Consider the following 15,957-nt stretch of genomic DNA (forward strand, 5'->3'; position numbering starts at 1 on the left):
ATATTTCTTGGGCCTTTTTTCTGTTCAGGATGATTCTTTGGATCATCTTAGAGTTCCTTGTGTAAGAATAGTGAATAAAGAAATTCTGATTTACCATTCTGAAAGATCCTACACTTCACCTTCTTGATAACAATAGCAGTCTTGTTCTATTATATGCAAACTGAAGCTTTTAATGAGATTTTTTCATCTATTTTTGAAATATTGATTTTTTTACTGTTCATTGGAGTTTCTGCAATTTTCTGTAATTTAAGCTGAAGTTAATTTACAAGAGTAACTTGTGGTTTCTTGGAAATTAACAGGGAAAAGATATTTGGAGTATCGATACTGCTGGCATATTCTCTTTGGGATTTGGGTTTTGCTAGTATATTTATCAAACACAAACCCCACTTTTCAGACAAACACAAAAGCTGTCCAAGAAAGTAGATATAAGGACTTGGCTGTCTAAAAATTCAGCTTAGGGAATTTAAATCTATCAATAATCCCCAGCCTCTGTGGGCTTGGCAGATGTCAGCAGCAAGCTTGGCTAGGCAACCCACAAAATAGGTGCTGTAAAGCTGTGTTTATTTTTGAACCCTGCCCTGCCTTTTGTGGGAAGCCAAATGCTGGGTCTGAATGTTAGCAGAGCGAAACGCTGAAATTTTGGGTGGCTCTGTGTGAATTGTCTGTGGGCAAGGATTTAGGGACTAGGATTAGCCTGGAAATGCAGGCTTGGAGGGCTGGGCAGGTTGTGTAACTGGGCAGTGCCTGAAGCCTGACACCAATTGCTCCAAGGGTGTTTATGCACATTTCTGAGCAGCTGCCTGCGTAGCCAGTGCGCAGTCTAGACTGAGATTTGAGATGGGCTCAGGATGGTGGCTGGTTGGCACTGGGAGCTCTAGAATCAGCCTCATTCCAGGCCTCCTGGGGTAGTTTGGGGCTGTTCCCATTTTATCTCATCTTTGATTGGGTGCTTTTAGGCAGAAAGTGGTTTCTGCATCTCTGCAGAAGGGGTGGGTGTGGTGGTGTTCACAGGGGTCATAGGATGAGGGAAGAAATGAGAATGTTGACTCCGTGTTTCAGGAGGCTTGATTTATTATTTTATGATATATATTATATTAAAACTACACTGAAAGAATAGAAGAAAGGATTTCATCAGAAGGCTAGCTCAGAATAGAAAAGGAATGAAATGATAACAAAAGCTTGTGGCGTGGACAGAGTCCGAGCCAGCTGACTGTGATTGGCCATTAATTAGAAACAACCACATCAGACCAATCACAGATGCACCTGTTGCATTCCACAGCAGCAGATAACCATTGCTTACATTTTGTTCCCGAGGTGTCTCGGCTTCTCAGGAGAAGAAAATCCAAAGGAAAGGAATTTTCAGAAAAATATCATGGCTACAGGGTGGGGTGGTGGAAGGGTGGGGTTTGTGATGGAGAAGTGAAGGCTGCAGGAGGCAGATGGTGGGGCCTGGCAGGGCTCAGCAGAGATGAGCAGAAGGCTCTCTCTCCATGTGCTTTGGGTGTTGAGTTTCCTCTTGTGTACATTGCCTGTGGAGACAAGGAGTAGTAAAAATGAATGTCATGAAGTGAGTGTGAGTATTTCATCCTGCCCAGCCCTTTAGAGACACAAATGTCTGTCTGTGCTGCTTGCCTTGAAGGCTTTATTCTGAGTATTCAGGCACCAGTCTGCAGCTGGTCCATATGATGAAGTTAATGATTTGGAGTGCAATTTTATTGAAGGTAATGCTGCCAAACAAGACTTATTGTTGAAATTTGCCAGGCCTTGAGAAGACAGTTTGAGAGTGTGAATTCCATCTGCTCAGTCCCTTGGTGGAGCAGTTTGTTCCAGGTATTTTAGCCTGACAAGAAACTGGGATGCACTGGTGATAGAATTGCAGAGAGGGCCTGGTTCCATTTGGTTCACCAGAGGTGATGTGGCTGCCTTGTCTTTGGGGACAGCATCTGAACAACTCCTTTTGCTCCAGGTGGGCAAGAACATGCAAAGACATGGCAAAAAACCCGCCAGTAAATAAAAGTATCACAAGTAAACCAGCCAAACAAGCCACCCAGCAGTAAAGCCATGTCTATTTCTCACAGTCTGTGATGCATTTTGATGTCACTTGTTTTTATTTAAGGCAATTTGCTTGTTTCTTGTGCATGGAAGTCCCTTGAGATAACAGAAAGAAGCTTGGTCCTGCTGCATGTACTGTGTAAGCTGTCATCTAGACAATGATAAAATGATAGTATCTCTGTTGAGGGAATGTGTTAGAAATGTGAAGAATGCATTTTCTTCCTTTTAACAAGCTCATAGCTGTGTTAATTGTCTGTTTTTAGAGGGAGGTAACCAAATAAGGAGCAATAATCATTGCAAATGTTTTTCTGTGGTGTTTAAGAAAAAATAGGGGAGCTATTTCCACCTTCACCATAAACCTGTACAACAACTTGGTCCAGTTGCTGCCTGGTTGCTTTGCCTTTTTCTGTCCTGTTGATTGCAAGAAGGATGTTACAGTTTCAGAGCATCCTGAGCTCCAAGAGATTGCTCCTGGATCAGGGTCTTCCCCCCACACCCCAAAGGATTATTTTACAGAAGGCTCTAATTATTTGCTAAGCAGGATGACATATTTAAAAAAAATCTAAGGTGAAAATTGACTTACCAGGATCTTATTTTATCTTTTCTTTTTTTTTTTGTTTTTTAAGAATCTGGAAACCCTTTCTTCATGTCTTCACTTTGGCTTTAACTCATCCATAGATATCTGTTTTGTTAATTGACCTAATCTCCAGACCATAATTTCCAGCTGCTTATTCTAGGCTGTCTAGCTTGCCACAGATTTCCTTGTTGAAATTGTTCAACCCTTTGCTGATGCCCAGAAGTTTATCACACACTGGCAAGCAGCAGTGCCAAAATGTGTGTGCCCAGCCCCGCTGCTTCTTCTGGCAAACCCCAGTCTAGTGGGAAAGAGGAGAACTGAATTTTTAATCTATAATTGATTAACTTCCTCTGCTGGTGTTATATGAGAGAGGAGCTTTACAAAGAGGGGCTCTTGATTGGACTCTGAGGTGCCAGGGAGTTTTTAAAATACTGTTAAAGCAATAATTTTCCTTGAGGGATGGGATGCTGAAAGCAGAGGTGCATCCCAGGAAGTTAACCACCATTTAATTAATTGTATTACAATGTAAGTATTAGAGAGGCTTATTTTGCAACGTGCAGTTTTATGAAGTAAATCCCACTGGCTGGCTGCTTGCAGCAGAGGAAATACTTGAAATGCTGGAGCAAAAATACACAAATGTTGTGCTTCAGGTTGTGAGAATAATGTTTTGCCCTACAGCAGCTATTTCTGTCTGAGCAGGGGAGTGGTTCTGATCATACAGGAGGTTCTTGCCTGGCTGTAACTCCTGTTGTTCCAGGACTGTAATTACCAGGCTGAGTTTGTTGGAGTGATGGTACCTGGGTTTTCCCATGGATCACACCTGCACTGGGTTCACTGCAGTTTCTCATTTTCTTAAGTCCAAATTTGGTTCAGATCTGTGTGCCTGGACAGCACAGCTGGGAGCAAGATGGGTTTCAGAGTGCCTGGTTCTCTGCCTGGTGCACAAAAAGGGCTGAAGTTGGTTCAGCTACACAAATATGGGAAATTGATAATCCCCAAAGTTTTGGCACGGATCTTTCCTGCTTCCATGAGGTACACTAAGACATGGCTTGATTGCATTTAGTGGAATATTTATAATTAAAAGATGTGTCTCTCTGGTTCTTTGCATATATGGATATTTACACAAAAGCCCAGTGCAGTCTGGTTTACAAGAAATAACTTTGATTGCTCACATGTTTGTACATGTAAACAGAAAAGAAAGGGATAAATATTGATAACTTGCCTTTACTAAATTTGCAAAAAATTTTGAAAAATTGTTAAAACTGAGTCACGTTATAACTGGTCATTGCTTTCTGAGATTAAAATAGTATCTTTTTTCATTTTCTTTAAATGCAATTTTCCCATTTTGCTGATTTTAACTTCCTAGCATTTATATTCCTTAGTTTCATCTCATAAACTCATATGCTTGTGTGGTCATACATAAAACCCCCTATCCCCAGACACCACAGTAGCATATAAATTGAATTTGCTGGTTGGTTTCACTCTTCGTTCCACCATTCATCTCAGGGAAGTGAGTATGTTGGTCTTTTATCATCATTACTTTTGCCATCTGGCTTTTTCTCTGGGGGCCTGATGGAACTACGTGGGGTCACCTGCTTATGTTAGGAGGCAGACAGAGACTTCTGATGCCTGGAGCTGTGTTGATATTTAAAAAAAAAACTTACTTTCTGGGGCTATTTGTGATAGAGCAGAAGTATCAATCTCTGTATGTCTTTTTCACTTCTCACATTGATGTGAAAGTTAATTTTAATGACATCAGTCCTGTGGATTTCAACAGTCTCATGACTTGAAAAGTTTCGGGTTTTCCTTTAAAAGATGCTTTTCCTTTAAATACATCTCATTTTTTTGAGATTATTTGAGCTGTATGTGCTCACATAATGTATTTCAAAAAATGTTGCTGGGCACCTTTTTGTCAGTGTGGTTGGAGACTGAGCAATGTGTAGATTTTTGAGTTGCCTCTGAACAAGAATGGTGTGATGAAGGATTAAGGGGGAAGAGGAGATCTTGAGAAACACGTACAAAGGTGTGACACTGAGCTGTGAGGTACCTGAGTCTGTAGGTTTGCATCCACATCATCTGCTTAATTTGGGGGAGACAAAAACCACAACACTTAGTTAGACTTTATTGGTCAGGTGGAAGTTAAGAATTGATTCCTGCCTAATGGAAAGGTACCCAGTTTTCAGTTTTAAGCAGGTATCAGTTGCCTTATCATCTTTGGAAATTGTTGGAAACTGGGTGCTCAAAAGTGAATTTGAATTCTGTGTGGGGAGAGAAGGTTAGAAAGTATCTAATGTTGGTAGGAAAATGCCCTGTTTTAGATATTTTCTGTTCATAAATCTAGTAGAGGTCTCTCTGCTTAATGCCAGTAAGAGTTATGCCTTTTTTTTTTGTCAGAAATATTTTTTGTCTGTTTCACGTTGGCATTTTACTGGTATAAAAATGTATAAAGTCAGCAACAAACCATATATGTTTTTTTCAGATGATTCCACAATACACATGTGGAATCTTTCAAAGAAGAGGTTAGGTAAAATATTAAGGACAAAAGAATATTTTCTGTAGGGCTTTCAAGCACCTGTATGTAATAGCTGTGGCTCACAGATAGAACTTGAGAGCTAGTTTATACAATCACTTTATTTTTTGCATGGTGAAGAATTTTTTTTAGACTTCAAAACTTGCTATTCATGAAGTACCAACCATGAAGGTTGATAAAGAATGAAGCTGTATGACACCATTATTTATGAAGTGAGAACCATGGTGAAGCAGGCTTTGATTTTTGTCAGTGAATTTTTCTAGTCCCCTAAATTTAGTGTTGCATCTGATAAAAGATTCAAAGGATAAGCTGAGGGTGGTTGGTTGAGCTGTATCTATAAATTCAACATGACTTTAAGCCTATCTCAGGTGACATCCTGTTTTCCCAGCACCTTTATTTAATTTGAGAGACTGTGTGGTTTTACATTCCCTGAAGGTTTTACTTTGTATTCCACAGTGCTTTCAAAGGCATAGTTAGAAAGCTGCTATTAAAATGCAGGGGTTGAAGAGATGCCCTTGATATTAAAAACATCAGAATTACTGCCTGGAAGAGAAGCTGACACCTTGAGAAGATATGGTCTTAAATTTTGGGGTGTTTTTTTTTTCCCCCTTTAAAATTTCCTAAGAATATTTGATAGCTCTTCCTCAAATTTTGGGTCTGACTGCTCTGCTTCTGTGTTGGTCAAACCCCTTTGTGTCACTTAATACAAGGGCCCAGCATAAGGAGCAAGTGGTCTCTGATGGCTGTGTCCCTCCATCCCCTGTCTCCTGAGTGGGTTTAGTGATGTGCTATCACTGATGTGGGTTATTCTTTGCTGCTTTCTAAAAAAAATTGCCAGAAGTCCTTTAAATCCCTTCTAATTCTGTTGTATTCATTTCTGTAACACCTTCATTAAAATACTCACTAATTTGTGAATGTTTTTGTATATGCTTTGTGGAGCCCTCACATAAATTAAATCAGATGTTCATTAAGGGAGAATAAATGCACAGCCTCTGTTGCCTTCCTTAGAATTGCTTAGAGATAAGCACTAACTGGGTTTTTTTGGGCATGGTTTTTTAAAACCTTTTCTGAAGTGTATTTCATTTACCAAATGTCTTCTGGTCTGCTCAGAGTTAAGTGTTTTGAGAGTTTCAGTAATTTCAAATGTTTTCCCCCATTTTCTTTGCCATAATTAACTGTTTTAGCCTTTTGCTCTGCATTATTCATAAAGAACAACATTGCTGCTGCTCTTCAATAACTTTTTTCCTGGAATAGCAATTTTCAGTGGCTTGGCAATGTCAAATAGAATTTCAAAGCTCAAAGTGAGCGATTTGTGGAGAACTCTGTGGATTTTGGTTTGCCTTTTTTTTTTTGGCAAGCCATAAATATCACAGATACACAGCAAATCAGGAAAACATCTAGCAATTACTTTAATGTATTGTTAATGACCTTTCAGTTAGATGGTTTAGCTGGATTTTCTGTTCAGTTTCCATCCTCTGCTGATGACCAAGCCTGTATAATTTGTGAGTGAATAGTCCTGCAGCCCTTTTAATCAGAACGACCTGGTCTTTTGGAGCAGCAGTCTCTCTGAGTTGGGTGGCATGTGCCTGGCAGGAGGATGCAGAGTGTGTTTTACCCTTTCTCTTTGCCTGGATGATGTGGCAGTTGGGCTCCTTTTACATCACACTCAATATATCTGAAGTGATGGCATTATCTGAATGTGTCAAGTAAACTAATACTCATTCTTCCTCTCTATTTCCTTCCACATTCTCCTCTTCTGTTGCACAGGTTTGTCTGCCCAAGGTTATAAATATGGCTTTTAGAGGCAAACGTTACCTGGGGATTTGGAGAAAGGGCAATGCAAGAATGCTGTTCTGTGTTAGGCTGTCTCAACCTCTTGGTTTATTTGGAAATATTTAGACAGTGCCTAAAGATAGACTCACCTACAAAGATGTAATGCATAACAGTTATGTAGTACTTTGCATTTTCACTGATACAAAGATTGTTCTACTTATTATGCTAAATAAATGCTAATAGCTATATTCTGTGTTGTTATGGAAGTAGAAGAAGTACTGACTGCAGTTTATGTAATTTCTTTTTCAACAGAATGCAGTAAGTATGGTTTGTTTGCAGTGCTGATTTTGCTGCATGCCAACTTTTAACTCTCTCATCTAGAGCTATGCAAGTTTTGCAATCTCTGAGTGATAATTGCAGTTGGTGAGAGGGGCAGCATTTGTGGCTGAGGAATTTTTGGTGATCAGCTATGATTTTGCTTCATTTAAAACTAAAATGATACAAGTAATCTGTGCTACCTCCATATTTTCTAATCTGCTTGTGTGTTCTTAATCTCATTTAGCAACCAGATCCTTAATTCAAACATTCAATACGATTGCACTTGCCTTCAGTGATAAAAATTCTATCAGCATAATTTAAGCTTCCCAGGTGTTGTGCAGCAGGTTATTTGGGTGTTTCAAAAGGCAGAGAGGCACGTCCCAGCCTGTGACACTGCCTCCTTCCCGTGCCCACCCCTCCTGCTGGGCTCTGCCCCACTCCCTGGTCCCTCCTGCAAAGGGTCACACATCTGCTTGCTCCCTAACCCGGTTTTAGATGAATTGGCCTGCTAGAGGAGTTTTAGTCAGTGAAGCTCTTTTGTTTCCCACCATTTCAAGGGGCAGTTTGTTGGCAGGGGGGGAGGTGGGTTGACCTCTGGAGCCAATAATCTCTCCACCCAGGCTCAGCTGCAGCTGGAGCCTTGTTCTGTAGGGAAATGGGATGCTTTATTGGCTGCTGAGTGGAAAAGAGCTAATGCTACTGTCATGATTTTATTTGTCAGACCCTGCAGGAGCCTACATTTTACATATGGGGACAGATGAGTGCAGGCAAAACTTTGCTTGTTTATTTCCTGACACCACAAGTGTCCTTATGACTCGTTCAAAGGAATCAGTGTGGAGGCATCAGGAATAAAACCTACAGAGGTTTTTGTCCCTCCCAACAGACAAAGCCTCAGGGAAGGATTTGGTCTAAAATTTCTGAACTAATCATGATCTCAATCAAATATTACTCCAGCCATCACCTCACAAAACTGGAGGGAGTAGTTAATAGAGTGGCTTGTTGACCTGCAGCCGCTGCAGTAACTCGCTCCAGCTGGGTTCCAGGCTGTTTACACAAAGCAAACTCAAACATGTTTCATCTGACAGGACAACAGCTTTGAGCAATTCATTATCAACTACTGTAATGAGAAGTTGCAGCAGATCTTCATTGAACTTACCCTCAAAGAAGAGCAGGAGGAATACATCCGAGAGGTAATACTGGAATGGATCTTCCCTTCCCCTCCTCCCCTTGTCCCTGTAAAGACACACAGGCAGGAAGGCTGGAACCATTTTTCAGGCAGCAGAGGCATTTTTTGACCACAGGGCTGACATGGAGCATGTTTGTGTGGGGCTGTGTGGTAGTCACATTAAGCCAAAAATGCTGGTTTGGCATTTGTTTCACATTATGAGTTCTCCAGGTAAAAACCAGACCCAGCTCTGATTCATTCGTTGGCAACCATGACTGGCAGTTGTGAGCAAGGGCTAATTGATTTATTTAGAACACTAATATCACTTTCTGGTATTAGTGTCATTGCCCTGCAGCCTGTGTTTTGGATTATACAGCAATGTCTGGGATGCACCCAAAAACAGCCACAGCTAAAATAATAGCATACAACATGAAAGAAACTGCACATAGAGTTTGGTTCTAGTGTTCTTTCAGGTTTGTATTGAAGGGAGCTGTGTGAGCTTTATGGATAAATTTGAGATGTTCTGTGGAGCCCAGCCTCTGGTGTTTGATGTTATTCTGTGAGTGAACATCAAGCTGAAGTTCAAATAGGTTTTAGCAGTGCTCCACATGATGCACAGAGCTCAGACAAAATACCAGCTCCCAGCTGTAAAAACTGGCACACACCGCCTGTACTCCAACTGGATGATGCCATTTTGCTGTATAAGCATTTCTAAAAATTACATAAAGTTCCTACCTTACAACCCTGAGGATAACATGAAATTTTGGCATCTCTTTTTAATTTTGCATTCAGTGGTGAACCATTATTACTGCAATTTGGTTCTTGAATGATATTTCAAATGTTCTGAGAAAAGTAAACTGTAAGACGTAGCACAGAGTGCAAATTAAGAATGAAATTAATATTTTCCTTCTTTCAGTCCTTTGCCCTACCAGTGCTACCTCGTGATGCATTGGCATCTCATCCTGAAATTTTTTTCACTGATGTTCAAAAAGAATTGAGATACTAAGAACATCTGAACAATCATACTCTGGATTTTTTCAAATGGTCTTATCTAAATTTAGCCCTCTTTCTTCCTCCCATTAAAAAAAAAAAAAAAAATTAAAAAATCTCAACAAGGAAGAAGTTAGAAATGTTGATCTCAGGAGCTGCAGGGCCATGGGCTGATCTCCTTCTGGCCAGTGGGAGCGTGGGCAGCACGGGAGGAGCCTGGCCTGGAGCCAGGGAGTGCATGGGAAGCTGACATGGGTGGGGGAAAGGAATGGAGAGTGACTTTGGCAGCCACTCAAGGACACTCATTTTGTGCAGATAATGTTAGTAGTAGATGATTGCATTTTTTTTCCCCTAATAAATGAATTGTTGTTAAGCATGAGGAATTAAATTTGAATGCAGTACCATGGTTAACCGGAATATCATTTTAATTGCTTAGAGGAAAAGCTCCCTCCATTGTTTTCCTGTTCATCCATTTATTTATATTTTCTTGTAGGGGATTGAATGGACCCATATTGAATATTTCAACAATGCTATCATTTGTGACCTAATAGAAAATGTAAGTTGTATTCAGGGACTTCTCTGGATTATTTTTAATGCATGGATTTAATTTAGCTGTAATGTCTGTATGTGTCCTCATGCACTAAACTTTGTGAACATGCCATTTGTTGTAATATTCATCTTACTTTGTGTAGCAGAAGTTTATTTTACTAAAAAGGGGTTTTCTTTTGTAGAAATATTTAGCAGTACCTACACTAAAACCAAAACAAATCAAACTTCTCTTAAATGTTTACATTTAGGGCTGTTTTCAATAGCAGATATCACATGCTGCATTGTAATTAACATTTCATATGGAAACTAGAAAACTCAATTACATGTTACTGAATGTCTGAGGTATTCAAAGTACTTGTACATACTGAGAAGACTTCCAATGCGAGAAAGATAAAATTCCTTAACAATCAGGAAAGAGCAGTTTTTAGCCAATAACATAAAATACATGGTGATTTTACATAAATTGGATACTTTCAGTTGAGTTGGAGTTGCTACAGTCTGAGTAAATGACATGAAGTTTCAATGTGAATTTCGGAATTCGGATCTCACTGAAAGTCTTTCAAAAATGCAAGTGCTAAAAATCAGTTGGAAATGGTCATGAGGTAAAAAGAGCCAAACTTTGTGATGGCTCAAAGAATGTTTTCCTGGGTAGCAGAAATAAAAAAAAGCGAATTATCTCCTTTTTGTGCTGTGGTGGAAACAAGTACTAAAGCTCTTGCTTTGAAACTTCAGAACCAAACTGGAATCCTGGCCATGCTGGATGAAGAGTGCCTGAGACCAGGAACAGTTACTGATGACACCTTTTTGGAAAAGCTGAACCAGGTCTGTGCCACTCACCAGCACTTCGAGAGCAGGATGAGCAAGTGCTCCCGGTTCCTCAACGACACCTCCCTGCCCCACAGCTGCTTCAGGATCCAGCACTATGCTGGCAAGGTACCTGCTGGAGGGAGCACGTTGGGGGGTTGGTGTAGCTGACTGAAAAATCCACACCTGTCTTCATCTGTTCTGTCTTAAACCTAGAATCTGTCATTTGGGTTGGGAGGCTTTAAGAGATCTTGGAATGGTTTTGGTTGAAATGACCTTAAATATCACCTAGTTCCAAACCCTGCTATGGGCAGGGACACTTTTCACTAGAGCCCCATCCAGCCTGGTCTTGGGCACTTCCAGGGATGGGGCAGTCTGTGCCAGAACCTCAGCCCCTCACAGGAAAGGATTTCTTCCTGCTGTTGAACCTGAACCTGCCCTCTGTCAGTCTGAAGCCCCCAGCCCTTGTCCTGCCACTGCATGCCCTTGCTGCTCTGGCTGAAATCAAAGCAGCTCTCCTTTCACCAAAGGAGAAAGGTGCTCCATTAGCTCCCTGGAAATAAATCATTGCTCACGGTGACAAAAATTCAAACACATTTGTTGGTAACATATTTTGGAAAACATGCTCTTTGTCACTGAGCTAGCTGCAGTTCTTAGTCACATTGTTGAGAAAATGCAGTTTTTGTACATTTGAAGGAACTGAGTTTGGTACTCTGTGTTTAAACAGATGGAAGAGAAAGTTATACAGAGGGCTTGCAAACATTTGCATTTTACAAATGTTTGTATTTGCATTTTTCAACATAAGCAGTTTGAATGAATTCAAGTCTGACAGCTTTCAGTGCGTAATCCACTATGACATTTTATTAATGAAAATCAAAATAATTACATTTGTAGACTGAAGACAATCTATTTTTTAAAAATTGAAAGTAAATGTAGGATCCTCTTGTCTGAATCTGCTGAAGTGATAATGTCACAGAGTAAAGAATATTTGGAAAGTGTTTCATTTCCCTAGGACTGCTTGATGCTTTTGGAAATTTTCTCAGTCTTACAATTTTGAATGGCTCAATAGTTTTTTCATTCAAAATAGTCCTGGAGATATCAGCCTTTTAGCCTTTCAGGTTTTCATTCACATTCGTTGCCAAGAAGAGTTTGTTACTGCATATAATCTAACAGGGGTTAATACCTAGGTATTTCTTTGGTTGTCAAAAATCTAAGTGAATTGAAAATACCCCAGTGCTGTGAGAAGGACTGTGCACAGATTGTGTCCTAGCAGGCAGTGAGGGTCTTTGATTGTTGCAGGCATTCACTTACCCAGCAGCGTGAATTCCTCCTATTTTGGGAGGAATGTTGTTTTTCCATCCTCAGCTGAGAACATTTTGATCTTGTCACTGGTCAACAAAAGTTTGATCCCACTTTTAAGAAATATAAGTAATTTCATGTGAACAGTTGTTTTGGGTTTTTTGGGTTTTTTTTTCAGTAGTGGCATTTACTGCACCTGTCAGAACCAGAAACATGTTCACCAAGGTAAAATGCTGCCTTACTGAGTTCCCAGTAACTTGCTGCTGTGTAAAATACGTGTCAGTACTATTTTCATTCAGTATTCTGTGTACTTAGCACAAATCCATGCAGAACTGAGAAATCATGGATCTGAAGAAGGATCTGTATTACCAGCCAGATGACTTGTCACAATTAATCAAATACCTTTCCTACCCTCAAAAATTAAAGGAGCCAGTAGCAATCTGAAGTCTGCATGAAGTTCCTCTGGCTGCCTCCTGGGTACCCAGCTGCAGGTCAGAGCTTTGTACTCGTGCTTGTTGTTATTGGACTGCTTTCCTGGTAAAAGTCCTTTAAAATAACGCTCCCCTGGGGGCTGCACAGCTTGCTGCTTGCACTCTGATAGCAAGAGGTGATGTTCCATATCTTGCTTTAGTTAGGCAAATAATTTAAGTATTAGTATTTTGAAAGGAAAGGTATTTTTGTTGTTTTGGCTCAAAAGAGGAGAAAAACCTTGTCAGACAGAAAAAAAGATTGTTTTGGAGTCTTGGCAGGTGGTGGTGTGTCAGAGTTATCACTGTAAAAGGGTTTCTTCCGCTTGAGAAACCAGAATTGATTGACACAGGGAACTGTTGGCAGCATGAGAAAATGCATCTTTCCCAGGTAGCACATTCACAGACATTTTATCCAACAAAAAGCCATCCAAATGTCAGATTTAAAATGAAAGCTGAAATATCCTTCGGTTCTTTTGGACAGTGTGTAAGAAGGAGAAATCAATTTCTTGGGTCAGTTTTGAACTGGTCTGTGTTGTAGTTCAAAACCTGTGCTGATGAGACTCTTGTCTGTTGTTCAGGTGATGTACCAGGTAGAAGGATTTGTTGACAAAAATAATGATCTCCTGTACCGTGACCTCTCCCAGGCCATGTGGAAGGCCAACCACTCCCTTATCAAAGCATTGTTCCCAGAAGGAAACCCTGCTAAGATCAACCTGAAGAGACCACCAACAGCAGGTTCACAGTTCAAGGCTTCAGTTGCTACCCTGATGAAAAATCTCCAGACAAAAAATCCAAACTACATCAGGTAAATTCCCCAGTGCCAAAGATTTGGTCTATTTGTTTAATGAGGTTTGTGGTATTTGAGGGGTCCCCAGGATGAAGGAGGAATTGAGAATTTGGCTCCATGTTCTTGGAAGGCTAATTTACTATTTTATGTACTTATATTATATTAAAGGATGCTGTACTAAAACTATAGTAAAGAATAGAGAAAGGATACTTACAGAAGGCTACAAAGACTGATAATGAATCTCGTGACTCTCTCTCCAGAGTCTGACACAGCCTGACTGTGATTGGTCATTAAGTTAAAACAATTCACATGAAACCAATCAAACAACCACCTGTTGGATAAACAGTCTCCAAACCACGTTCCAAAGCAGCAAAACGCAGGAGAAGCAAATGACATAATACTGTTTTCCTTTTTCTCTGAGGCCTCCCAGCTTCCCAGGAGAAGAATCGTGGGCAAATAAACAATTGAAATGTATGGTTTAAACTCACCATCATAGCTGTTGGCATGTGCAAAGAGACGTCCCTTTTGGTTTTCCTGCGCAGGTGCATCAAGCCCAATGACAAGAAGGCTGCCCACATTTTCAACGAAGCGCTGGTGTGCCACCAGATCCGCTACCTGGGGCTGCTGGAGAACGTGCGGGTGCGCAGGGCGGGCTACGCCTTCCGGCAGCCCTACGAGCCCTGCCTGGAGAGGTACAAGATGCTCTGCAAGCAGACCTGGCCCCACTGGAGAGGGCCGGCCAGGTAGGCAAACAGCAATATTCCCACCTGTCCCAGCTGAAATCCCCATCTTCCACACGTCCTGAGCTTTTAGTTGTTGTGCGTACATTGCAAAAGGAATGTAGTGCAGGCCTTACTGATTTGGGTCTGAGAGAATGGGTGTAAGAGAGAGATACTGCAGTGAATTCAAAATAACTGGGAGGGCTGCAGTGGTCAGGAGGGCACTTATCTTTAATGACCAACTTTCAAAATGTAAGGACACTCATTTTGTTGAAGGCAGCCATACAATCTTCCTCTGCCCTTTCAGGAATAACTTTACATAATGATTGGGGAACAATTATGAGATAATGCCTCTTGCAAATCAGTTATATTAAATAGATACTTTTAAATTGCATAGTATTCACATTTTATCCACATTTTATTTTATGCAAATAATACCTGGGATGGGCAAATAAGCTTCTATTATTTCTTTTTACATATGGCCACCAAAAGCAAGATTTAAATATCTTTCATAATTGATTAACATAGCTACAATATAAGTCTTTAGGTTATCAAGAGAATGGTGGCAGTGCAGTATTGGTAACAATAGCATTGCAGTAATCATCACAAAGGTCTGCACAGTTCCACTTCCCTTTTTTCTGTTGGTGTTCATAAAATGCATTTGATGAGAATGGAACACTGCCATTTGTCAAACTTGTCAGTCTTTGTTTCACATTCTGACATTAGTGTGAAGCCTTCCTTTTTCCTTTCTTCTGTTTTTAAGCAAAATAATTATAGATGTAAGAGGAAAAAATAGGCTGTTGCTGATGCTGTAAAATAAAATTTGCTCTTTTTTTCATCAAATTATTCTGAGTCTTTACAGTGATTATTCTTGCCTTTAGTGGAATAAACTACTGAGTAAATGAGTTGGGCTTTCAATCTTCTTATGTCAAGCACTATTTAAAAGTTTAAAATATGCTTTCATATACCTTCCATAAATTAAGCTGTGAATATGTAAACTAAGGTGTTTTAGAGCTGGGGTTCATGTATGTTAAGCTCATTTGCTCCTTCTTAGGGCTGGAGTGGAGGTGCTGTTTAATGAATTGAGAATCCCTGAAGAGGAATTTTCATTCGGTAGATCAAAGATATTCATCCGCAACCCAAGAACAGTAAGTGAAAAATGCCTTCTGCAAAATCAAGCCCTCTCTCATGAGGACAGCATCATTCACTACCTGCTTTCCACAGATTTTTCTCCATGCAGTGCTTTGATGTATTGCTATGACCATAGCATAAAAAAAAGGGATTTTTAATGTTAGGCCCATTAAAATCAATGTGAATCAAGATTCTACAATAGCTGTCAGCCTTAATTTGATAGAATTTTTGAGCAGTGACTTGTGACGTTGTATTTGCTACAAATCTTGTTGGTGTACCTGCCTGTAGCTCTGGAGATGAATAAAACAACGTGTGACTGAGGGGGGACTTGAGTAAAGAGGAGATTTCTCTTACAAGAGCTGTGCTTATGGGGTTTTTTCCTTGTCTCTTCTCTCCTGCTGTTTTTCTTCCAATGTCAAACAAAACCCTGCAAACCCCCACACCCAGCTCTTCAAGCTCGAAGACCTGAGAAAGCAGCGTCTGGAGGACTTGGCCACTCTGATTGGGAAGATTTACAGAGGCTGGAAGTGCCGGACTCACTTCTTGCTAATGAAAAAATGCCAGGTTGTGATCGCGTCCTGGTACAGGAGATACTCAGTAAGATACCATCCTTACTACAGGGGGGGTTCTCTTCATTGTTTAATGCATATAACCTTCATGGGATATTTTTCCTCATTATGCTCAGGGAGCTGTTGAAAGAATTCAATTTTAATAGTTATGTACCAATAGCGGGAAAAAAGAAAATTTAGTTTAACTGCTTGCACTGTGCTTGTTTTTAAAAAAATTTAAAAGC

General features: G+C 40.3%; 1 protein-coding gene across 5 annotated transcripts in view; it reads left to right on the forward strand.

Moving 5' to 3' along the window:
* The window catches only part of MYO1B (myosin IB), a 109,250-nt gene that overhangs the window by 71,353 nt on the left and 21,940 nt on the right, over positions 1 to 15,957 (forward strand). For all 5 annotated transcript variants that reach the window (XM_058809108.1, XM_058809107.1, XM_058809109.1 and 2 more), the window contains 7 exons: positions 8,336 to 8,440; positions 9,899 to 9,961; positions 10,687 to 10,887; positions 13,106 to 13,332; positions 13,857 to 14,057; positions 15,088 to 15,181; positions 15,612 to 15,761. In XM_058809108.1, the coding sequence (XP_058665091.1) occupies positions 8,336 to 8,440; positions 9,899 to 9,961; positions 10,687 to 10,887; positions 13,106 to 13,332; positions 13,857 to 14,057; positions 15,088 to 15,181; positions 15,612 to 15,761 (1,041 nt within the window). The remainder of the gene's footprint in view (positions 1 to 8,335; positions 8,441 to 9,898; positions 9,962 to 10,686; positions 10,888 to 13,105; positions 13,333 to 13,856; positions 14,058 to 15,087; positions 15,182 to 15,611; positions 15,762 to 15,957) is intronic.

This window comes from Ammospiza caudacuta, chromosome 8, assembly GCF_027887145.1.
Source record: "Ammospiza caudacuta isolate bAmmCau1 chromosome 8, bAmmCau1.pri, whole genome shotgun sequence".
Classification (NCBI taxonomy): Eukaryota; Metazoa; Chordata; class Aves; order Passeriformes; family Passerellidae; genus Ammospiza; species Ammospiza caudacuta.